Source organism: Eucyclogobius newberryi, unplaced genomic scaffold (assembly GCF_026437365.1).
Source record: "Eucyclogobius newberryi isolate DKJ021-1_F unplaced genomic scaffold, fEucNew1.0.hap1 SCAF_6, whole genome shotgun sequence".
In the NCBI taxonomy this organism is placed as follows: domain Eukaryota; kingdom Metazoa; phylum Chordata; class Actinopteri; order Gobiiformes; family Gobiidae; genus Eucyclogobius; species Eucyclogobius newberryi.
The window spans coordinates 31,750,319-31,775,346 of NW_027316278.1; the positions used below are offsets into that span (position 1 = coordinate 31,750,319).

At 39.3% G+C, this 25,028-nt stretch overlaps 1 protein-coding gene across 1 annotated transcript in view; it reads right to left on the reverse strand.

Moving 5' to 3' along the window:
- rabl6b (RAB, member RAS oncogene family-like 6b) overlaps window positions 1-25,028 on the reverse strand; it is a 47,001-nt gene that overhangs the window by 18,762 nt on the left and 3,211 nt on the right. The window contains exons 4-15 of the mRNA XM_072433008.1: window positions 23,966-24,013; window positions 23,803-23,826; window positions 21,983-22,035; window positions 19,392-19,480; window positions 17,382-17,522; window positions 16,570-16,675; window positions 16,374-16,477; window positions 14,868-15,174; window positions 14,245-14,335; window positions 2,800-2,953; window positions 1,813-2,013; window positions 113-353 (exon numbers count right to left, since the gene is read on the reverse strand). Of these exons, the coding sequence (XP_072289109.1) occupies window positions 113-353; window positions 1,813-2,013; window positions 2,800-2,953; window positions 14,245-14,335; window positions 14,868-15,174; window positions 16,374-16,477; window positions 16,570-16,675; window positions 17,382-17,522; window positions 19,392-19,480; window positions 21,983-22,035; window positions 23,803-23,826; window positions 23,966-24,013 (1,559 nt within the window). The remainder of the gene's footprint in view (window positions 1-112; window positions 354-1,812; window positions 2,014-2,799; window positions 2,954-14,244; window positions 14,336-14,867; window positions 15,175-16,373; window positions 16,478-16,569; window positions 16,676-17,381; window positions 17,523-19,391; window positions 19,481-21,982; window positions 22,036-23,802; window positions 23,827-23,965; window positions 24,014-25,028) is intronic.

Here is a 25,028-nt window from a genome sequence, read left to right on the forward strand (position 1 = left end):
CAAAGCGGATCACACGGAGAAAAGTACGTTCTACTTAAAATGTTGAATTCTGTGCCCTCCTTCGATTTGAGACATTTGCTTTCACTGACGAAGACCGATATTTAATGATGACCTTAGTGACTTTTGGAGTGTCTGACGCCTCTGAGTCGAAGTCGGGGTCGTCCATGACAAAGGAGAGCATCTGTTGTGCCACCGGCGCCTCCGCCTCCGAGTCCGAGTCGGTTCTGTTGGTGCTGCTCTTCTTTTTGCTCTGCGGCCGGGACGTCTGGAGCGGGGCGGGGGTCAGGGTCAGGGAGATGGGGGCGCCGCTCTGAGGGTGAGACTCCTTTGGTTTGGTGTTAAGGATCTGAGGCCTGGAAGAGAACAATTATGTGCAGTAGACTGGAAGAACGAGTAGGGTGCGACTAATGGTTATTTTAGTTGTTAATTATTTCTGTTGTACATTGAAACGTTTAAAATACATACAAGGTTTCTACACAAAGATGATATATATCTAGCCTTGTTTTTAATCTGGATTTAAGTGTAGTTTTGACCCGATTAGATTTATTTGTAGATTTTATGTAGAATATTTGACTGGTTTCAGGGTATTTCTGACTGGTTACGCAATAATGTATCTTAAAATAGGAGAATAAGTCACATGTTCGTAATCCACTGGCAAATAATTCAACTTGAAGTGAGAAGTAATGTATTGAAACAAGTAAGAAACAGTTCGATTAAGAAAAATGATCTCGGTCCATCAAATAAAATGAACTAGTCAAAATGTCTGAAATTAAGCTTAATATTCTAAAATCAAGGCATTTGAACTCACCTAGAACATGTTTGCAGTTTATACAACAAAGGTCTTTTATGTGTTTTAGAGTCATGATTACGTTTTTTACAGCCGACTAGTCACAGGTGGTCTATTAATCGTAAAAGTAAAACAAGTATGAGGTTTAAAAGTTTGTCACATTAGCTCATCATTACCGAATTCCCACATTAACATTATGAAAAAAGCTTGAGAACTTTTGTATCGGAGCCAAATTGAATACTTTTAATCCATGTGACCTTTTCCATTCGTGGTATAATTACTACTACTTAGTGTCGTCACCATAGTAACATTTCAAACCCAATTTAATTTTCTATGTTATTCTACTTCTGACAAAGATCATTTTAAAACCCTATGACTGCCATCGGAAAGTATTAAAGCTGGGAGTAGGGTTGTCTTTATCACCAGTATTGAAAAATCCCATGAAAAGGACAGAATTGGACTTTTCCTGAACGGTTTTAGAATGATCTTGAACTTTATCAGAACATGTATGAGACCACATGGTAAGACAAAGAAAGTACTATTGTTTTGTGTGAAAAATTACGTTCTGTTGTTTAAAAATCACAATTTTATCGAAATTGATAACGAGTATCGAGCTTAAGGGTGAGTGATAATGACAAATATAATATCTTAATAACGATATTCAGATGATAATATGTCAATCTAACTGTGGAATGTGTAAAAACGTGTCTTTAAATGCATTAGCTGTGGTCTAATCATCAGACAAATAATAATAACTAAAATGAATCACAAAAGTGCAGAAATATTACCTTTTCAAAATCACTTTTCTATTTTTTTTTAATTTTTAAATCAACTCTTTGTAAGATTTACTATAAACACATTTTGCACATGTTCAAAATTACATTCTCGATTCATTCAGTTTCGATACAATGCCCACCTCTAATCGAACAAATTGAAAATAAGTATTGAAAATAAGGAACAAAAAGGAACAAAAAGGAACAAATTTAACGTGAATTCTGGTGCTTAAATTGACAGTGCGTTCTTACTTCTTCAGCTCAGGTTCGCTGTCCAGGTCCTGGTCTGTGGCGATGGCGGGTGCTTTGGGGACGTCTTCCTCGTCGCTGCTCAGGGCGACGCCTTTACGTGGGGCGAGGCTGCGCGGCTGGGGCAGGCTGGGCACAGAATCGTCCGGGTCCAGCTCGTCCTGGAACCCCGAGACCATGGGGTTTCCTCTCATTTCACCGTCGCTGCGCACGGACAAGAGCGGTTTTAGAGACGCCGTCTTTTCAGTTTTTCAGTTTTAAATGCACAAAACACCACGATTAGACACAGAACAAGACACAGTGATGACGTGCAATAACAGTAGAAGTAGCCCTAAATGTAATACGTAATAACAATTAAAAAAAACTACAGCTACAGTTCAGTTTAGTTTGGATCATTGTTCAGCCACAAATAAATGAGAAAAGGCTTAACTGTTAAGACATTCCTTTCCATCGTTTCCTGTTAGCGCTTGTGGCTAAGTTGCTAGGGAACAAGCGCTTTGAAAAAATTACAATGAAATGCATTGTGGGGAATGAAGTCCATATCGCTCCCGTGGTGAACATACTAGAGCAGCTCGTCGATGCAGAGACAAAAAGATATACATGTGGAGTTATACAATGTCACAGAGCCATTCTGAACAATAAAAACATGTGCTATTTGTTACAGTGGAATGTCACGCTGAAGAGGCGGCGCTAATCAGTTCTGCAGTTCTGAACAGGAAGTCAATGCACTTGATTCTATTATTTCTATTATTCTATATTTTTAGATCAATATTGCGGTTTACAATGAACAATAAACTTAGAATGTGATTCACTTGTGGTGTTATAGTTCAATACTAAATACCTGGATGTGTCTCCTTTAGTGTTTGTTAGTGTTGATAATGTATGTGTTTAGATGTTCATTTCTAATTGCTTTAAATCCAGGCAGGACTCTTTCTGGTTAGCCATGAGACCTCCATGTTGACATAAAAATAGCATTAAAAAGGAGCAAACCTGTCGCTGTCCACCGCTGCAGTTGGACCCGGCTGTGGGACCTTGGTTTTGGAGGGCAGACTGTCCTCCAGGAAGCTCTTGTCCAGTCGCTCATCCGGCACGAAGTCATCCACGCTTTGGACCTTATCGGGACACACCGGGCCGGGAGGTTCCTCTGCAGACAACATGGAGACACGCAGAAGGTTAAAAACACACAAGATGAAGTGCGCCGGAGCAGGAGCTTGAGTGGAGATGTCCCGAGAAAGCTGCATCATATGTTTCCCACAGGATCAGGAGAGAGTCACATGACATTCCAGCCAGCCTTTGGTCCTTTCAACACTCTCGACTCTCAAACCGAGTGACCTCTTTAGGGCGCATTACTCTAGACACTTCTATTTTCATCAAAAAACACCAGAGGAAGAATGTTTAAATAAAGGAAATCATTTAAAAAACAGCATTTAAACCGGACAGTTTGATTTGGGGATATCATTGACGCGAGACCAAATAATCAATGGTGGAATCTATAATATTTACATTCACTTGGATAGAATAGATATTATAAGTTCTGCTTCCACTGCTCAGCCTTGAAAATTTGCTGCAATGCTTATAAAATGGTTCATATTATGATAAAATTTCACATTGCCCCTATAGCGATTGACGATACACAGTAAACGATATGATTTGGTTCTTGTTTGTCACAATGCTGACATTTCAAACTCGATTTTGACACGAAACGTGCTGGAACTGCGAGCTGTTCACCTGGCACTCATGTTCTTCCTTCCTGCCCTCAGGGGAGACATGTTCTTGTTTGGACAGACAACACATCAACAGTTTATCATAAGATCCGTTCACTCACTAGTGGAGGCACAGAAGCTCCACCTGTGGGCGCTGCCTCATTTGTGTCAGGGCAGTTCATCTGCCAGGCGTGCAGAATTGCACTACAGATTTTCTCTCGAGGCAGAAACCACAACAGTGGAGAACAGTAGGGACAGAGGGGATAGCTGTGATGCGTTTTCTTTTTGTTAAGTTTCAAAGCGCTGTGTGCTTTATTACAATCCAACTCATATTCACTGGGAAATGAGTCTAATTAGACCCCCTGTTCAAAAGACAACCTGCATACATATATTACATATAGTACATGTAGTATGTAAATATCTGTTACAACGTTTAAGGATTTTCTCTTGTATAGCAGTGCTGCTAAACAATCCGTTAATTGTTTCAAATTTGTAGAGCAATTTGATAGTTGCATAGCAACACACAAAAAACAATATTTTCCATTGATGTAACAAGAGTATTTGTTTAAAATGTATTTGTAAATATTAAACTTTAAACAACAAAAAACTTGCAAATAAAATTTGTTGTTGAACAAATTAATTAACACCAAGTCAGATGGCCTTATTTACAACTTCCTTCCATATCATCATCAGATGACTATTTGCAGGAGTCTCATTTACATATTAATTGTCTTTACACTCACAAGTTACATATCACCACCAGACTCGTCATGACGATGAGCTCTTGGGTCTGGATTTTTCCAGACACAACACGTCTTGGTTATTTCCTGGACATGAGTGAGTTTGACCCTTTTGAATTCGACATCCTCGAAGCCTGTTCTAGTCTGAAAACAGGAGCGCGCACGACGAGGGGCTTTGACGAGCACGTCTCGCTAATCTCACGACAATAACTATGTGTAACACATAACCCTCCGTGCGCTGGTGGCTCCTCGCACTCTCCCGTTTTCAGACTCGCGATCTGTGACCGCAGCGCATTGTGTCATGCCGTTGTTGACGATCGATTGATCAGTGCTTTTTTAGGCGCTTTGGTTATACAACTGAACACAAATGTTTGTATCGCAAAAGCTGCAATACAAAAACATTTTTTTTTCTGACGAATGCATTGCACGAGAGAAATTGCATCGCATTTTGCGATGCGATACAGCTTATTCTGAGCCCTGACGCTACAACGTGGGCACCTGCGGTTTATTGACAGGTGCGGCCCATACAGTATATGTACTATTTCTATTTTCTTTGTAAATTTTGTGCATGGGGCTTTTATTCAGAAGCGCCGTATAGATCAAAAAGTACAGTGTATTTGAAATGCGTTGACTGATTTAAAAAAATGAAGAAAGTTATATGCATTACTGCCATTTTAGTAAAAGTATATATAGACGTGTGACTGAAAGAGCAGCTCAAGTTGAGGAGGAGCAGGAATGCAGCGGAACAGGGATATTATGGATGGAGACATGTCTGAACTCTGGCACGAACGACACTTCAACGTGACACAAGTGTCCTTCTGCACAGCTTAATTAACAATATGTGGAAATCTAATCAAAAGGTCGTATTTCAGACGTCTCTCAAATGTTCTTGGAGTAGTTTAAAATGTGCACTCGGAACAGAATCCTAATTTTTAAACATTCATTGCACATCTAATCGCAATCGCAATAGAATAGTATAAACTGTGTGAGTTAACCTGGTCTAGATTAGTTCCAAATCAAGACTAATCCAGAACATAACCAGGTACAAAACACAACTTGGAGGTCTAAGTATCTTCTTTATCAAGGTTGCATCTCTATTACGCATGATCAGGTATATGTGCATATGACAGGTTTCTAATGCTTTTCTAACTATGACTTCGTTTGGTGGGATAGAACGTGTGGTGAATATTTACCATAGTTTTACATCAGTCAAATGGCAATTTGTAAAGAAAAGTCCTTCCGTCAACCCTACTGTGGCAAAATAGATTTTACTTTTTTACATGAAAAGATAATCATGTACATCCTCTTTAAACAATCATCTAACAAAATACGTAATTAAAATATGCTTAATTTAGGGCCAAATAAAGACAAATTGACATCATTTTGGGATTGCCACCTGCATGTAGACATTTTTGTTTGTTACGGTTACACTATGGCATCAATTTATCTCCATGGAGACAAGTAGGTGACTGAGCCATGCTGTTACAGGTCAGGGGTCTCAGAGTAGGTCTAAAGAGTGCGTACGTACAAAATGAGGTCTAAACATAATATACATGATGTTACATGTTAAGTGGGTGTTGTTTGGAGAGGCCATAGGCACAGATAGGCCGCCACAAGCGACGGAACGAGACACAGATGCCACAAGACGAGACACAGGTGTGGGTCCATGAGAATAAGGCAAAACGAGACTATGACTTGCTGTCAAGTACAAAGTTATTCCCTATTTTTGTTATTATTACGTATTTTCACACGTCTCAATTTAGTCAGAGGAACCACCCAGTCCCCCTTGCTTGCATTTACACAGCAACAATGGCTGAAAGTGGGTCTGGTTATAACATCAGAAATATTCAGTTATGTTGGGAGTACAAAACTATTTTTTGAGCACCGTAAAACTGCACATAAAACTGATAAACTGAAATAATTCAGTTAACAATAAAAGGTATTAGACAGATATTCAGAATTTTGATCAGGACCGAGCCAGCGAGTGGAATATTATGGTCAGAATATGGCAGATGGAACTGCCCGCCATACATACGTTACCATGGTTATATGTTCTGTTACTTTTAATGGCGGTTGGCAGCCAACTTAAAAGGTGCATTTACCGCCACCTACTGTAATAAGTCTTCAAAATGTGTGTTTTACGCTATACTGTAAAAACGAGGAAAAAAAGGAGGGAAAGAGAGAGAGGAAAAACACCATGGTTATATTTACTCTAGTGTTACATATAAACCTGAGGTCATGTGACCACAGGAGACATTCATATATGATGTCACTATGCGGCCATTTGTGACATCACAGCTCTTTGACCAGCTACAAAGAACACCTCAGAGTAGTGCTATATATTAAAACTTACGGAAACACAAGGGTCTGAGGAAAGTCTGAGGAATAAAGTCTGGCGGTAATGCAACACTTGGATGCCAACCGCCATAAAACAACAACAACAACAACAACAACAACAACAACAACAACAACAAGGGTCTGAGGAATAAAGTCTGGCGGTAATGCAACACTCGGATGCCAACCGCCATAAAACAACAACAACAACAACAACAACAAGAGGACGGGAAAAATGAAGTCTGAAGAATGAAGTCTGGTGGTAATGCAACACTTGGATGACAACCGCCATAAAACAACAACACAAGAGGACGGGGTGGAAGAAGGCCAGCTGGAATAAAGAATAAAGTCTGGCGGATACCAACCGCCATAAAACAACAACAACACAAGAGGACGGGCCGAAGAAGGACCACGAAAGTCTAGAGAGTCTCGATGTAGAATTATAGTGGGTGGCTGTAATGTAACACACCAACCACCGCCATAAAACACCACAGAAGAAGAACACAAGAGACAGGAAAAAAACAAGATGTTAATAACATAAGTGAAAACTTTGCGATTACTGTGAATACGAAGAGATTACCACAACAGCAGCTGGCTGTTGACATTAATAGTCAAAATAATACAGAGAAGATGGAGACAGATACAATTATTAATAATTTGATACCTCAGTTAAAGAAAAACATTCAGGCGCTTCGATTTACTATTGATGACATGATGAGTAAAAAGGCAAACTATATTGCCAACATCAACACACTCAAGTTTCATAATGCCAATTTGCAAACGGAAATCCAAGAAATGCAATCAAGGGAAAGCTTAGTAATGGAGATGAACTCTATACAGAAGAAGAGGCTGGCTGAATTGGAAACAAGGCTAAAAAAGGCGCTCAGAAGCACACAAGCTGAGGCTGAACTCCATATAGTGGTGGACACAAGCATCAGGGGTACGGAGCACCTAAGGGAGGGGAACATCACCCGCTGCAACCAGGTCCCAGAGCTTAAATCTCAGAAACAGTTTCTTGAGGAGATAATGGATTTACTCACAAAGATGAACACTGACTACCAAGCTTTTCTTGTAGTTGAAGGACTGAAAGAGCAATTCGGAGCCGGGCATTCAGAGGCTAAGTCAACAATAGATGAAGTTGAACACCACGCTAGCATACCCCAACTCTGTATAGACAAAGATGCTCTACAAAAAGAGAATGCAGAGAAAGAGTTCATGAGTAACTTAACGGATTGTGCAAACTTGGAGACTCAAAATAAGGCTCAATCTAAAAACTTTAAAAACCAGCTAACCTCTCAGGCTGCGGATCTCACATCTCAACTGGAGGAACTGCAAACTGAAAATTCCCAACTGCGTGCAGAAAACGCACGTTTTTTGGAGGAACTCAAAAGAAAACAGGCCGAGATTTGTGAGAAAAATGCACTGGTATCTGATCACGAGGTTCTGGAAAAAGAGAAAGAGTTAACAGCGCTGGAATCTCAGAAACATCTTCTTGAAATGAAAGAAGAATCACTCACAAGGATCAACGCAGATCACCAAGCACACATCAGCCGTATTGAGGGACTGAACGAGCAATGGGAAATCAGACATTCATCAGATAAGACAACAATAAAATGGTCCCTGGATAAAATTGCAAAATATCATGCCAAACAAGCCCAACTCTGTAAAGAGAATGATACTGCAGAAAGCAAAAAGGCTTGGATGGAAAGTGCTCTTGTTCATAAAGTAAGAGATTGTGAAAACCTGGAGAAGCAACTCGAGGACAAGGAAGCTCAATGTAAAGACTGGGCACTCAAACTTCTCTCCCTTGTTGAGAGACTTGAAAACTTGGAGATCCAACTCGGGGAAAATAACGCTCAATCTGAAGACTTAAAAAAACAGCTAACCTCTCAGGTTGTGGATCTCACAGCTCAACTGGAGGAACTGCAGACTGAAAATTCCCAACTGCGGGCGGAAAATTCAATTTTTTTAGAGGAAGTCAAAACAAAACAGGCTGAGATTTATGATAAAAATGCAGAAGTGGCTGATCTTGAAGCTCAAGAAAAAGAAAATAAAGAGAAAGAATTTGAGTTCACAAGTAAATTAACAGATTGTGCCAATTTGGTGATGCAACTCAGGGAAATTAAGGCTCAATCTGAAGACTTTAAAAAACAGCTAACATCTCAAGCTGTGGATCTCACAGCTCAACTGGACAAACTGCAGACTGAAAATCTCCAACCACGTGCAGAAAATTCTAATTCTTTAGAGGAACTCAAAACAAAACAGGCTGAGATTTGTGAGAAAAATGCACTGGCATCTGATCTCGAGGTTCAACAAAAAGAGAACAATGAGAAAGAATTGGAGACAAACAAGCTTGCGATTAAGTTAACAGTACTGGAACCTCAAGAACATCTTGAGAAGAAAGAAGAGTCACTCACAAGGATAGACACAGATGACAAAGCACAGCACAGAAATATTGAGGGACTGATCAAGCAATGGGAAAACAGACATTCATCAGATAAGTCAACAATAAAATGGTCCCTAGATAAAATTGCAAAATATCATGCCAAACAAGCCCAACTCTGTAAGGAGAAAAATACTGCACGAAGCAAAAAGTCTTGGATGGAAAGTGCTCTTGTTCAGAAAGTAAGAGATTGTGAAAACCTGGAGAAGCAACTCCAGGACAAGGAAGCTCAATGTAAAGACTGGGCACTCAAACTTCTCTCCCTTGTTGAGAGGCTTGAAAACTTGGAGACCCAACTTGGGGAAAATCAGCTAACCTCTCAAGTTGTGGATCTCACAGCTAAACAGGAGGAACTGCAGACTGAAAATTCCCAACTGCGGGCAGAAAATTCAAATCTTTTAGAGGAAATCAAAACAAAACAGGTTGAGATTTATGATAAAAATGCACAGGTGGCTGATCTTGAAGCTCAACAAAAAGAAAATAAAGAGAAAGAATTTGAGTTTACGTGTAAATTACCAGATTGTGCCAATTTGGAGATGCAACTCTGGGAAAATAAGGCTCAATCTGAAGACTTTAAAAAACAGCTAACATCTCAAGCTGCGGATCTCACAGCTCAACTGGACGAACTGCAGACAGAAAATCCCCAACTACGTGCAGAAAATTTTAATTCTTTAGCGGAACTCAAAACAAAACAGGCTGAGATTTGTGAGAAAAATGCACTGGCATCTGATCTCGAAGTTCAACAAAAAGAGAACAAAGAGAAAGAATTAGAGTCACTCAAAGGGATAAATGCAGATGACAAAGCACAACACAGAAATATTGAGGGACTGATCAAGCAATGGGAAAACAGAGATTCATCTGATAAGGTAACAATAAAATGTTCCCTGGATAAAATTGAAAAATATCAGGCCAAACAAACCCAACTCTGTAAAGAGAAAAATATTCCACAAAGTGAAAAGGCTTTGATGGAACGTGCTCTTGATCATGCGGCAAGAGATTGTGACAACCTGGAGAGGCAACTCGAGGACAAGGAAGCTCAATGTAAAGACTGGGCACTCAAACTTCTCTCCCTTGTTGAGAAGTTTGAAAACCATCTTCTGAAACTCCGAGTTCAAATGCAGAATGCACACCAGTGTACAGAGAACTCACATATTTCGGATGAACTCGAAAGAAAACTGAATAGGGGGGAAATTGCACAGCAAGTTGATCTCGCGGCTAAAGAGATGGAGAGCCATACAAACAAGTTGACAGTTCTAGTCAGTCAGTTTAAACATACCATTTCAAATTTCCAAGCTAGGCAGTAGATTGGAGGCTACATGGATTTGGTGTACAAAGGCCTATAGAGGATCTTCAGTCTGCTCTAAATCATAGAGTTTCCGATTTTGGATGTAGTCAGTGAAGAAATGATATGCGACAGTAAAACATGATCAGAGGTACCATGATCCGAAATACAGTGAGGCAAGTATTTGAACACCCAGCATTTTTTCAAGTTCTCTCACTTAGAAATTATGGAGGGGTCAGAAATAGTCCTCATAGGGGCAGAGACAGAATCTAAAAAAAAATATCCGGAAATCACATATGATTATTAAATTATTTAGGTCTATGTTATTGCTGCAAATAAGTATTGAACACCTATGAAAATCAATGTTTGCAAATACAATTAGAGAGGTAAAACGTTTCCTGTAGTTCTTGACCAGGTTTGCACACTGCAGCAGAAATGTTGGCCTACTCCACATAGATCTTCTCTAGATCTGTCAGGTTTTGGGGCCCTCCAAATGTTGGACGACCCAACCACAACCCATCTTCAATGCTCTGACAGAGAGGGGAGGTTGTTGCCCAGAAATCTCACAATACATGGCCCCATTCATGCTCTCCTTAATACAGTGCATTCGTCCTGTCCCCTGTGCAGAAAAGCACCCCCAAAGCATGATGTTTCCACCCCCAAAGATTGATGTTTCCACCCCCATGCTTCAGAGTAGGGATGGTGTTCATGTTGTTCACGGTGAGTGGAGTTTATACCAAAAAGTTCTATTTTAGGCTCATCTGACCACATGACTTTTTCCAATGACTCCTCTGGTTCATCCAGATGGCCATTGGCAAACTTCAGATGGGTCTGGACATGTGCTGCCTTAAGCAGGGGAATTGTAGAAAAAAGATTCAGTTGTATCATCTGGACTCTGTTTTCGGAAAACCAACACGTTTCAACTCATCCAAGAGTCATTCTCGATCTGTGAATCGAGTCTGGGAACAATTATATTTATCCTCCTCTGAGCAGGACCTGCCCACCGGGTGGGACCTCCTGATAAAGGGAGAATTTGGTTTCACTTGAGACTGCACTCTTTGTTAACTTAAAAGGAATTATGGAGGATTTTTGGTGCCAAATCTGAGTCGTGGCGTGGACAGCCGAGTAGTTCATTCACACATCAATCATAGGATGCACCTACTGCACAGCTGCAGTCTCGTCGGCTTGTCCCCAGCATAGCAGCACATTTGCCTGTGTCTAAGCGCATGGATCTATTATAATATAGTTCCCTCAGTGTACAGGACAAAAAAAAGACAGAGAAAGACAATTCGAGCTGGCTCAGAAGAGACGGAAATCTACAGAGACGAGAGATGCGATAAACAAACGCACGTGTAGCAACGAGGCTGTTGAGTGCTTCCGCACGGGGTGAGTGCACATGCGCACTTCCGCTTGAGTTCTCAAATCGGCGAAAAATCCTCCATTATTCCTTTAACAGCCCTGTAATGGACTATCTACATCCTTTTTTAAACTGACCTTGGCTCCTCACTGATTGCCTGATTAGCATCAGAATTCCCTGGGTTTCAAAACACTATTATATACGACCGGAAAGTTGAATCTTACACTTCCTTTTCGGTTTAGAAAAGGATTATATTTTTTAACAAAGATTGCCTCTTTAACTCTTCTTTCAAAGCATATTTTTCCCTGCTTAGAATCTTCACTTCACTTTCTTCGACGGAGTGGTTTGTGGCTTTAAAGGTCCCATAACATGCAAAATCGACTTTTCAGAGCTTTTAACCTTCTTACATTGCTATTTGTGCTTCATATATGTACCCAGAGTGTTTTTTTGATTGATTCCCGCAGTGTTTAGCTATATTACAGACTATCTCCTTTCCGCGAATCTCCAAACTGACGGGGGGTGGATGCAAGACCGCGTCATAACCCCAGGCACGCGTCACCATCCCCCCTCACCCTCCCCACCCCCCTCTCCCTCCCGCCTCCCGCCCCCCGGCTCCGCGCTGCTCCAGGCCTCACCATACAAGCCCCGGAGTTTTTCGGCTTCGATTTACGCCGAAACACGGCTCAAAGAGGCCCAAAACTTCATTAATGATATCGCACTCTTTACTATTATCACAATGGTGAAGGTTTAAGTGGCAGTTGATGCAGCAACCGGGAAAATAAACGGAGAGAAGTTCTATTCGATACCGAAAAACCAGGAAATAAGAGCGCGATGGACATAAGACTTTTATATATATATATATATATATATATATATATATATATATATATATATATATATATATATATATATATATATATATATATATATATATATATATATATATATATATATATATATATATATATATATATATATATATATATATATATATATATATATATATATATATATATATATCTATAGATCTATAGATATATCTGTTCTGCGCACGCTGCAGAATTAACACCAGATTTATTTAGTCTCAAAGTAGACTCTTTCTCACTCACTCGCGCGGAGCAGCGCACCGCGGAGCTTACAGCACACAGCTGTGGGGCACACACTACGTCACGGGTGGGCGGGGCACACACGCGCTCTGAGACTACGTCACGGGTTGGGCGGGGGAGCCAGATCGCTCTTTGCAAAGGTGGGGGCGAATATCAAACCAAGCCGTTTGCATTTCCGGGTTGGTGAGGGGGTCCAAGGTATGGGTGATATTTCTTAACTATTATGTTAAGGGTGTTGCACAACCCTTATTATTATCAATTATACACTTAGGATAGACTACGAAACGTGAAAAAAGCATGTTATGGCACCTTTAAAAATGAAGATGCACGGCGCTCTGGGGTCCTGAACTAGAGTGTCTTCTGTGCTGATAAAGCCTCTTGTTAAGTGGCTGTTTAGTCTCACCTATGTACCTCTCTTATAGGCAAGACCAAACAGCCACTTCACAAGAGGCTTTATCTGCACAGATAACACGCAAATTCAGGACCCATACAATCATGTTTGAAATGTGTAGTCCAACCTGTGATTTGAATGTTTTTTTTCTGGTTGTGTGAAGCACTTTGAATTGCCTTGTGTATGAATTGTGCTCTACAAATAAACTTTTCCTTAACTGTATTTGTATATTTCTAGAAGGAGTGCACGGATATATCAGCCCAGTATCGGTATTGGCCAATATTCAGATGATTGAGTATTATTGGTTTCAGTCCAAAACCACCAATATCAGTTAGCGATGCTCAGAGGCTTTCTGCTGCTAAAAGGACAGAATGTAAACTTTAATCCAGTCTTCATTTCTGAGACAAAAGACCCAGAAATGACTAAGTTATAGACTTTAAAAGCTTTGTTAAAATGTCTTAGATGAAACTTCGACAAATTCACTCGCAGCCCACTATAAACACAATGTTTTTATCAGACTTTATTTGAATAGTTTTCCTCATAAACATCAGTTTTTATGTTTATTACAAATACCAAACTTTGAGAGGTTTAAAGAGAAAAGAAGTGAGAATGTTGAGGGCCTGATCAGAGCTTCTGTAACAGCGTCAGCGACAGCAACAATGACACGACTAATTCAGAGAGACATTTTAGTCTGAGAATAGATAAAGGAAATTCACAGAATGGAAAAGTGTAAAGGCTAATTTTAAAAGAATAATCATATTGTAGCCTGCCTATATCTAAACATAGCACCACATATGCCCTATCACACCTTATCCTTTACCCCCCAAAGAAGGGTATTATGTTCTAACTGCTTCTACATTTACTACTACACATTTAAAAAAAACACATTTGTTTTTAAAAAATAACCATAAAAACCATTTAGAAAATCTCAGCTTAATATCGGTTATCGGCCAAAGCGGTCCCCATAACATCCGTATCGGTCTAAAATGTCCATATCGGTGTACCACTAATTTCTAGTGAAAATAATATTGTTGACAGGATTTTTGACTCCTGACCCATCTCTGGAGTATAGTACTGACCTGGTGCAGAAGAGGCGTTTTCAGGACCAGGAGACGAGCCGAACCAGCGGGACATGAAGCCTCGTTTCTGAGGCGCAGCAGCTGCAGAGCCCTGACAGTCACAGTTTAGTGTTATTATGACGTGGGGCCAAACTTTGTCCTATTACAACCGTCACAAATAACTAGGCCTGTCACCATAAGTACTGTGTTGTTTTATGGTTCAATATGTCCCCTTTAAAAGGCAAATAAGTGCTTTCTGCATTTCAGAATGGAGAAAACTGGAGACAAAAGTGAAATGGAATAACTTGTTTTTCATGAAACTTGAATTATCCTCAGAATATTGTAAATAATAAAACAGGGGGGTTTGACAATTGAAAACCACTCTGATACATGCAAGTGATGTCAGAGCCCAGTTTATTGTGTTTTACATTATTTCTTTATTTAAAAGGAGAGTAAGACAGACTCATACTGGACAAAGAAATACAGACACATACTTTACCACTTTTTTGGGATGCTCAAACACTATTTTGAGGGCTCTGGCATCAGAACAGAGGAAATAGAACAGTATTTTTCCTATCTTTTTTTAACAGAGAATAACATTAACTGACATTAATTTCGCTCATTTTGTAAAATGGATGACTAACCTGTGAGTGCTCTGGAGACTGGGCCTGTAGTTTGGCTTCCATGGAGGGAGAGGCCGCTCCACCGAACACAGCCTCAGGACCAGGGGTCGCCGGAGGGGCCGAGGCAGAGGGGGCTGGAACACTGGGGGACTGAGGCAGCACCTGGGGGGGTACGGGGGGCTGCTGAGGGGTGCTGGGGCTGGAGCTGCCTGTGGACGCGCCGCTGGGAGGGACGATGGGCGACTGAGAGCCTGAGGACGGGGACTGACCGTTAGCCGGGCCGGGCGAGCCGTAGCCTTTACCGCGGGACTCCAGGTTCTCAAGGAAACTGTGGAGAAGAGAAACCTCATATAATATCATCTACTAGTACGCCTATGATTTAATTATCAGACAAATGAGAAATGTGTAAAGTTAATCACAAATGTGCAAGAAAATCACCATAGAATATACTTGAAACAATATACTCACAATTCTAATTTTGCAAACAACAGTACCGATATTATCTAAATGTCGATATATCACCCACGATTGTCTACATGTTTTATATGGAGTGATTTTAAAATCAGCCGATGGTTATTGTCAAGACAGAGTTTGAATTATGGTTAAGATTATTTGCCGAATGTCTCTCCTGACTTTAGCCTTCATTTTTCACTGCGCTGTTCTGTCGAATAAAGCAAGAAATCTTATGAAAAAAAAAAAAAACATAATATAGATTTGTTTATTTAAACTCTTTTCTGCAGCGGTTAAACCTTAAAGAGCTTGTATTTCATGGTTTGTCGTCATCTCATACATTTATAATCCTTTAGTTTTTGATTTGTTTATACTTTTTTTTTTTTTTTACTTATGCAAGTCATTTTGTTTGTCCATTTTTGTTTTGCTAGATTTACCTAGATTAATTTTAAATATAAAGAAGAGCATACTTTAGATTCGTTGTTTTGCTGTGTAAAATTTTATTTGTAGAGAAAAGCCATCAGTTTCTAACCTTTCTAACCCAGTTTATAACAGTTTGTGACAAAAAAGAGCCTCAAATACACGCACAGCTCAAATTGCGTTGCAACTTGCGCAAAATAAATGGGGGTGCACGGTGGCAGAGCGGTTCCTCCCACCATCACTGCACGTGTTAGGCAAAATTGGTAACTCTAAATTGGCCTGAATGAATGTGAGAGTGAAGTGAGAGTTATCTGGTTAGAATGGTTATCTGTTTGTCTAAGTCTATGTCTGTTGGCCCTGCGACGAGTTGGCCACTGTCTAGGGTGTACCCCGCCTAAGGCCCAAAGTCACGGGAAAAAGCGGTAGAGAATGAATGAATGTAAAATAAATTACCTTTACCGCTTCCAACAAGTTTAAATATAGTTTATTTGTGGTTTTGAACACGTCAGATTAGGTAAAAAGCAGGTGGAAAGTCCCTTCATCCCAACACGTATGTACCATCTCAAGAAGAGATTAACGTTTATGAAAAATGCGGGGATATAACTCTGATGTCAAATAAACATGCACGCATAAGAAAGGTGACATAATATACTGTACATTTCGTAGTTCTGGTCCTCCGTTTCTTGTTGGACGCCCAGCTCCTCCAGCGTGGCGTCCATGTCCAGTTGGTTGGTCTCCAGTTGCCGTAGCAGCGTTTCCCTCTGCACAGAGATCGGCTCGCGTCAAGAACAAGGCCGCAAGAAGAACTAAATTGGCGCTCGGGGGAAAGTGAAAGGGGAAACCTAGAACAGACCTGGAGCTGGAGAAAGGGAATGTTGAAAAAGCGGTGCAGGTATTTCAGACCAAAGCCGTTTTTCATGGAAGATTCGGCGTAGTGGATGTACGAGGCTCCCATGGGTCTGAAAACACAACGACGGAGGTCATTTTGGTTTTGATTATCAAAGTCATTTGATTCATTTGCAGAAAAAAAGGAAATAATGTGCAGTATTTTTTCTTAAGATGTGAAAATACACCTGGGGTTATATAAAAAACGTTCACGAGAATTATCATGTATTTGTGGGAATTAATAGGAATTATATAGTATGAGTGGGGGCTATTATCCATTATAATGCAAAACGTACCATCTAAATGAGATAAGTTAAAAAGTGCTCAAAATAGGTAATATTCATCTTGTTTTGAGTGTATTTTGAAAAAAATAAGACAAAGACAAGCGTTTTCTAACTTGATATGAGATGAAACGCTACTACACAAAACATACTTGTTTTACTGGCAAATCTTGTATTAAGAAAGTCAAAATGTGTTCAAATCAAGATAATTTACTCACTTTTTAACTTATTGTCTTATTTCAGATTGTACATTTTTCCAGTGTAAAAATGATTACAGTGTAATAGTTCAAATAAGTAAGAAAATATAAAAATGGACTTTGTGCAGAAGTGGAAAACTAACACGGTACAATGCATCTTTCCTATTCCACGCTTGTAACAATATACTGTACTAATGTAATGCTATGTTTGTCTTTTAAGGTAGGGCCTTTGAGGAAATGCTGCAATACTTTTAGCACAGCCTGAGACAGAGAAGTAAATGTTACTGACTCATCGCTTGTACCTGTTCAATCCGGCGATGAGTTCCCGTATGTCGTCAGGCAGAATGACCCGGTGCTCGCCCATGTCCCTGTGGTTGCCCAGCACACAGACCGGGACGTGGGTGGGGACTTTGGGCAGCTCCCTCATGATGTAGTTAAACGTCCTGAACAAAACAACAGATTTGATACATGTATACATTTATACACAATGCATGCAACATGAAAGTCACACTCTGAACAGCAGGTGAATAGCAACATGCAATAAAATAATCAAGATAAAGAACTATTAAAAGTGGACATGGAGCAAAAAAGGTTCCTCTCGGCAGATCAGTTACGACGAGGCACCAAACAAACCGGTTTTGACTTTCTGATCGGAATTTCTGATCTTTTGTATCGCACTGTATTGTTTGCGAATGTCTTTTTTTGTTTTTTGTAAAAGCCAGAGAAACTTTTAGAATTAGTCCTGGCTAAAATGTGGTAGTGTGTGAGATGAGCTCATGAAAGACACTCATCCTTATTAAAATAAATAAACAAAATACTGGTAAAATACTGGTATACTGGTAAAATACTGGTAAAATACTGGTAAAATACTGGTAAAATACTGGTAAAATACTGGTAAAATAAATAAAATAAATAAAATAAATAAAATAAATAAAATAAATAAAATAAAATAAATAAAATAAATGTCTATGATTATCTACAGTGCATATAGACACAAAGTGACAGGGACTTGTGCCAAAGATAATTCAGCTGACCGGCCTCACACTAACACCAGTGACACTTCTACACACTAAAATACAGATCAGACTCGAAGAAATCCTAAACTCATGGATTTTTTTGAGTCGATACTGATTTAGATATAAAAATCCATAGCAGTACCCACAAACCTCTATCTTATGTCAAGTTAAAGATATAAATTTAACGGCAAAATAATACACATATCGGCTCCAAATATTGGCAGCTCTTTCCGACATCGGCTGATGCTTACCACAGTGATATTTTGTGTGGGAATAAGCACAGCAACAATTTAGAACAGTTTACCGTGTCTGATTGTCATTTTGTCGTTTAGAAGTGCATCAAATTGGCATCACAAATCTTGTTCCTGCCTTACAGAGCTGCATACTCAAAGATTTCCTTAATTCCCTTCAGTTTTCCAGCTATTTAGAGCATAAAAAACTGTCTTTAAAGTAGACTTATGGATGATGTTGCTATAGAAACAGACAGTATGGTATGGTCCGGTACACTGTTGAATCTAGTCGCTTCGGTGTGAACTGGCAGCGCTCCAAAAATGTCACAGACTGGAATATGGTGAGTACAAGCCGATACAAATTCAGGAATCTGTGGCTAATGCAGAGCCATGGAGAAACGTGAAGAAACACAACGTGCACCGAGTGACTACGGCAACGCACTGTACGATGTAGAGGTACGCAATTTGACAAAGTAAGGAGTTTAAAACAGAAGAACAGACATTTGAGTCCTTGTTTAGTCCTGATCAAGTCCAGGTTTATGTTCAGTTCCAATTTTATCTTAATGCACCCTTTAATAACCAATTTGGCATTTTCTTGTAACCTTTTTGAACAGTATAAATCCAGATAATTCTTGCCGTTTGGCCTAAAATTTGCCCTTTATCAATAAAAACATATATATATCGCAAGTTTGAGTTATGTAATTGTAGTAGTGATGTAACTGTATCTCTTAAATACTAACGTAAAATGTTCTGGGGTCAACTTGCAATGTCCAATCAAAGAAATGAATGCTGGGAAATGAAGTAGGGAAACTGACACCACACCGACAGAACACAACTTGTGCTTGGCAAGACGACACAAGCCAATCTGTTTAAATACACTGACAATCAACCATTTTAAAAAGAGCGTAGTCATTTTAAAAGCAATCGCAGGAAGCCATTTTGGGTCCAGATAAAGTCAAACCTGGTCCGGTTTGGGGTCGGCAGTCCGAGTGCAGGCGGTGAAACCTAATCGCTCTATGCATATTGTAGTGCGCCCAGAGAGACACGACACACGCCGGACTCTTACCACTGTTTGGTGATGTCGAACATCATGACGACGCCGTTACAGTTCTTGTACACATCCAAGAACTCCGCATCCAGGGCCACCTCGTCCGACTGGAAACACACACACGGCAACACAGTTATGCTCAGTCTATCTGAAATGTGTCCCTCCACGCGCTGTGCTGTCATTTTGGTGCAAGAATGAAGGGTTAAGCCCATCGTCCTTTCGCAGTCAAAGGAAGTAAAACAGAAAACTTTAAATCGACCCAGGAATGAGTAAAATATGAACTTTGAACTACTCTAGGACCGCGTTTGGTTTTCCTTATGACACACAATTATTAGTTTTCAATAATTAGTGCTATAGTCTATTAATTAAACCAAATAAACAGACATTTCCTGACTTAATTGCCAACAGACTATATTCATACTTATTGTAACACTTTCGAGTTAACGATGTTCGACAAACACCGGTGTAGAAACTAAAACTCTACGGGCGACAAAGCTGCTTCCGCATGTTTGTTTTGAATCCTACACTGGCGTATGAATGCTTAAAAAGGGACATTTTCTAAACTTTTAACACTTTGTAATGCCAGAAATGGTACGAGAAAAACTAGAAAATGTTAGAAATTGAAATGGAGGACGTGGTTTTGTCGGAGGTACATAAACATTGCGTCTTAAACGCGTCTGAACACGACTGAGTAAACAACACATCCTCAACATATGAAACCACGCCGGCGTTTGTTTGTTCAAAGAGGCGCGGCTTGACAGATCTATTTCTAGTAACTGTTGTGAACCAGATTCAAATGCTAGAATATCACGGCAGATTAAGCCGTTATTCTCTGTCTTGATCAATAGCATTATCCATTAAATTATCACTGTTTTGAAACGTGAACTAAAGAATTACTTCATTTACCCGATGTTTTGCATGTGATAAAAGTAAGATGTATTGTAAACGCAGCTATTCTGGTGAAAATGAGACCACAGCACTTTCTCTGCATCTAAAAATAACACCTTTTACTCTCAGAGTAGCAGGAAGTTGCGCCGTTAGCATGCTAATGTTTGCCAGCTTGACTCAGTTCAGAGACTCGAGAAAAGTGTTTTTGTGGTGAATATTTAGGTAAGTGTGCGATACATGTGGAGCTGTAAGGAAATCATTTAGTTTTTCACGTTTCAAAAATTCAGGTACAGCGCCTTTAACATGCCTATGTTGGTTTATGGTTGGACGACTCATTGAACTAAAATGCAGTTAAGATTTATATTATATTATTCAAATGTTGCTACAAATTATTAAAAAAAATTCGGTTCATAATTTAACTTCCTGTTTGTAACTGATGACGTCACACTAGGAAATTATCCAGCAAACTCATCCAATCTCACTTTTTAATTTGACAAATAAAAATATAGGGAGTGTCTGCAGAGCTGCGGCGCGCGGCCGAAACTGCCATGTTATTTTGTGCCGGCCGTGCGCCGCGGCTCCTGAAACTGCGGCGCTATTTGACCGCGTTTTAGCGCCGTTTTAGACCGCGCCGGGTTAAGGTTAGGGTTAAGGTTAGGGTTAAGGTTAGGGTTAGGGTTAGGGTTAAGGTTAGGGTTAAGGTTAGGGTTAAGGTTAGGGTTAAGGTTAGGGTTAAGGTTAGGGTTAGGGTTAGGGTTAGGGTTAAGGTTAGGGTTAAGGTTAGGGTTAAGGTTAGGGTTAAGGTTAGGGTTAAGGTTAAGGTTAGGGTTAAGGTTAGGGTTAAGGTTAGGGTTAAGGTTAGGGTTAGGGTTAGGGTTAAGGTTAGGGTTAAGGTTAGGGTTAAGGTTAGGGTTAGGGTTAGGGTTAGGGTTAGGGTTAAGGTTAGGGTTAAGGTTAGGGTTAAGGTTAGGGTTAAGGTTAAGGTTAGGGTTAAGGTTAAGGTTAGGGTTAAGGTTAGGGTTAAGGTTAGGGTTAAGGTTAGGGTTAGGGTTAGGGTTAAGGTTAGGGTTAAGGTTAGGGTTAAGGTTAGGGTTAAGGTTAGGGTTAAGGTTAGGGTTAAGGTTAGGGTTAAGGTTAAGGTTAGGGTTAAGGTTAGGGTTAAGGTTAGGGTTAAGGTTAGGGTTAGGGTTAAGGTTAGGGTTAAGGTTAGGGTTAAGGTTAAGCTTAGCCATGACGCTATAAGAGAAGTCCCGAGGTTCCTGAAACTGCGCGGCCATTTGACCGCGGGCCGCGGCTCTGCAGCCACGGCCAAAAATATAAGAGACTTTTGTTGAAATGATGTTCAAAGAGTCAAAAAAGATGTTTATTTTGTGTAAATTCTGCATAAACTTTGACTGGAACGAGTGTCCCTGGTGTGATGTCACTTCCTATCATTTTTTACAGTTTTCTCAGCGTTTTCTCTACAAATACCTACTTAATTGGTGTAAAACTATAATTTTTATTTATAACAGGAATAAAAACACCAAATTAAGTCAAAATTAGAAAATCAGTCATGGGCACTTTAAATAAGCACTTTGGAAGCCTTTAACTTGCTCCAAGGTTTTGCTAAATGTTATTCTGCGATAACGCATAACGCCCTATAAAGCCGGCTCCATCACTGCCCATATTGTTTCTATGCAACGGTCCCGTTTCTGATCACATGACGGTCACATGCTAGTCACCTCCTGCGGCTCGTTCTCCAGTTTCAAATTGTCTCCGCGCTTTTTGCCTTTTCCTGAAACCACAAAAACAGTTCATGAGTGACATTGTCGTCGTCAGTACTTCACCGAGTTAGTTACATTGCATTAGTTACATTACATTCCATACGTTAAGATTACATTAGTTGTATGAGTGAAGCAGGCACAGCTTTTCTAACGGAAAAGCCCCACGCAGCTCTTTAAACACATTCAGTGAAGCGCTGCTGAACTAATGTAGGGCAGGGGCAGGCGCTCAAGGCTTTGGCAAGATCAGTGATTCTCAAATAGTTTAAACCAACTATTGTTTGCGTTTCTAAAATTAAATATGACATTCTTAATTTAACAAGGACCGACCAAACCAGAAGCGTGGCACAAAACTAAGCTACAACACGACTAAAGATGTTTAAAGTGACATATGACAGGTTTTTACGATTATCTAATTTGGTGTATTTATACCTGTTGTACATATAAATTATTTTATGTTTACACCAATCGAGTACGTATTTGTGGAAAAAAAACATTGAAAAATCTGTAGAGGAAGTGACATCACACTAGGGACACTCATTCCATCCAAAGTTTATGCATAATTTACACATAACTACTTTTATGACTCTCTAAACATAATTCAACAAAATAAAATGTGCTCTCATATATTTTCATTTGTCAAATAAAAAAAGATATTACATGTTGCTGGGTAATTTCCTAGTGTGATGTCATCAACTACAAACAGGAAGTGAAATTATAAACCTAAAAAATGATCAATTTTTTTTTAGCAAAATTTGAAATCTATAAAACTTAACTGCATTTCAGTTCAATGAGTCGTCCGACCTGTCATAGGCACTTTAAACTGGGATTAAAGAACTACACTCATGAACAGAGATCTAACATACGGTCACACATCGCACGAATCTGGAAATAATATTAAAAATGCAAAGTTTTTTGAGAATTGTTGTGTTTGCAATTAGATGTTTAAAAAGTAGAATGTGCCCACCGAAGAGCAATAACATTTGAGAGAAGACTGAAACATAAACTGATAAACACTAATCCCATGCATTTCGGAACATCAGGTCTAAACTACAGATACAACAATAGATCATCATATTTTACAGAGGAAATTCTATTATCCAAACAACTGGAGCCTTTCGATTAGATTCCACAACCTGCTCGTCTCCGACTAAACAACAGTGAAATATTAAATTGTCTTTCATTCTCACTGTCTAACATGTTACTATTCCTCAAGTTTGTGACCGGCTTTACCAAAATTAACCCTTTGAAAGACAAAATAAAGTCAAATGTGACAAAAAATCAGTCAAATGTGACAGAAAAAAGTTCTTTGCATTTAACTCTATTTCTTGGGTCTGTATAACAAAGAAAAACACTTTATTTTGCTTCTAAAATGTTAGGATTATAATTCTTTTGGTTCTTATGACTATATTGTGACCAGAATAACCACAATTATCAATCAACCTGATCATCTCAACATCCCTAGTCTTAAATTTGCCACAAGAAAGAATTCACCAACTTCAGCAAGAAATCTTTAATGCCAACACACAACACAACATATCTTCAATGTCTCATTATGTACGATGTCATAATTTAAAAACAGTTTTACTTTAAAATTTGAATTGTTTGAGAATCATTGATCCGTCTTAACTCCTCTAAAATGACGACGTAGCAGCAGGAGCAAACTGGGGAGAGGGAAAACCACGGGAATATTGACTTTGAGATAAGAGTGTTAAAGGCAAACGCACACAGCAACACAAGCCTTTTTTAAACAAGCTGCTACACACTAGGGCGACGCTCACCTTCGGGATGAGGGTATTTTTGGCCTAACATGAGCGTAAAAACAGGTACAAAAAGACAATGAAGACAGATACAATGGAATCGTGCTCTTTGGCTGTATAAAAATGATAGTGGCGGTGTTTGAATAAATGTGCGGCTAAAAATACACTGTGGATTGAGCCTCACCTTTGTCGACGACGTCCCACACCTCGACTTTGACCACATCGTCAGTCGCTACGAGGTACAGAAGAGAAGTCAGTAACTTTTGGTTAAAAAAATACATTATTTTGTATAGTAATTGTAAAATACTTTTGGATAACTTGTATACATGTGTAATTTTTCGATTATTTTTGTTTAAACTTTTTGGTTTACCTATATTTATACTACATTTAAGTATATTTTAAAGGAAATTGTTTTTTTTATGATTCGACTTCTGTTCCTAATCTGTGTTGAAACAAATATCTCCATTGTGGGACAAAGAAAGGTTCTCCAATCTATCTATAATCTATTTCTTTATAAATTCCACCAGGAGCAATCGGTTTGAGCAGTAAAGAACATACAGGAGCAATGGGGAAAAAGTAAAAACTAAAAAAAAAAAAAAAAAGTAAAATCATTACTAAACTGTCTTTTTTCTGCGATTAAATAAGTCGATGGGCCTCACTCGTAAAAACAAAATAATGTCCGTTTGCGAAATCTTTTACCATTATAAATATATATAATATAAATAACATGATATTTTACTTGCCCTAATTTGAACACGATGCCTCTTTATTTATTTTTTTAACAGGAGAAAAATAATTTAATCGGCTCAAAAAAACGAAACAAAAACCATATCCGACCATCCCCGCTTGTCTTCTTGATTCTTTTTGTCACATATTTTACTGTAAATGTAGTTCTTAAACAGGCTTTTCTGCTCATATAAACTTATGTTGTACAAAATTGACGTAACTGAGCTTTTAACCTTGATTCATTTAGTTAAAAAGTGGCATTTTGATTGATTCCTGCACGTTTGAGTTCATCCCGTTTTGTCCTACACCTGAGGCTCAGAAAATAGCCGATTTCACCTACCCCCTATCCCCGCCCACATCCCTGTACATAGTGTTTGATTACTTTACATTACATGTAGCGAGGGGTGTTAGGAAAAAAACGGAATCTCCTGAATATCGCAATACTCTTGATACTGGAACTAGTTCTTATCCAGAAGTATTTTACACAATACTACAGTGTTTAATGAAGCTAAAGCAAAAGG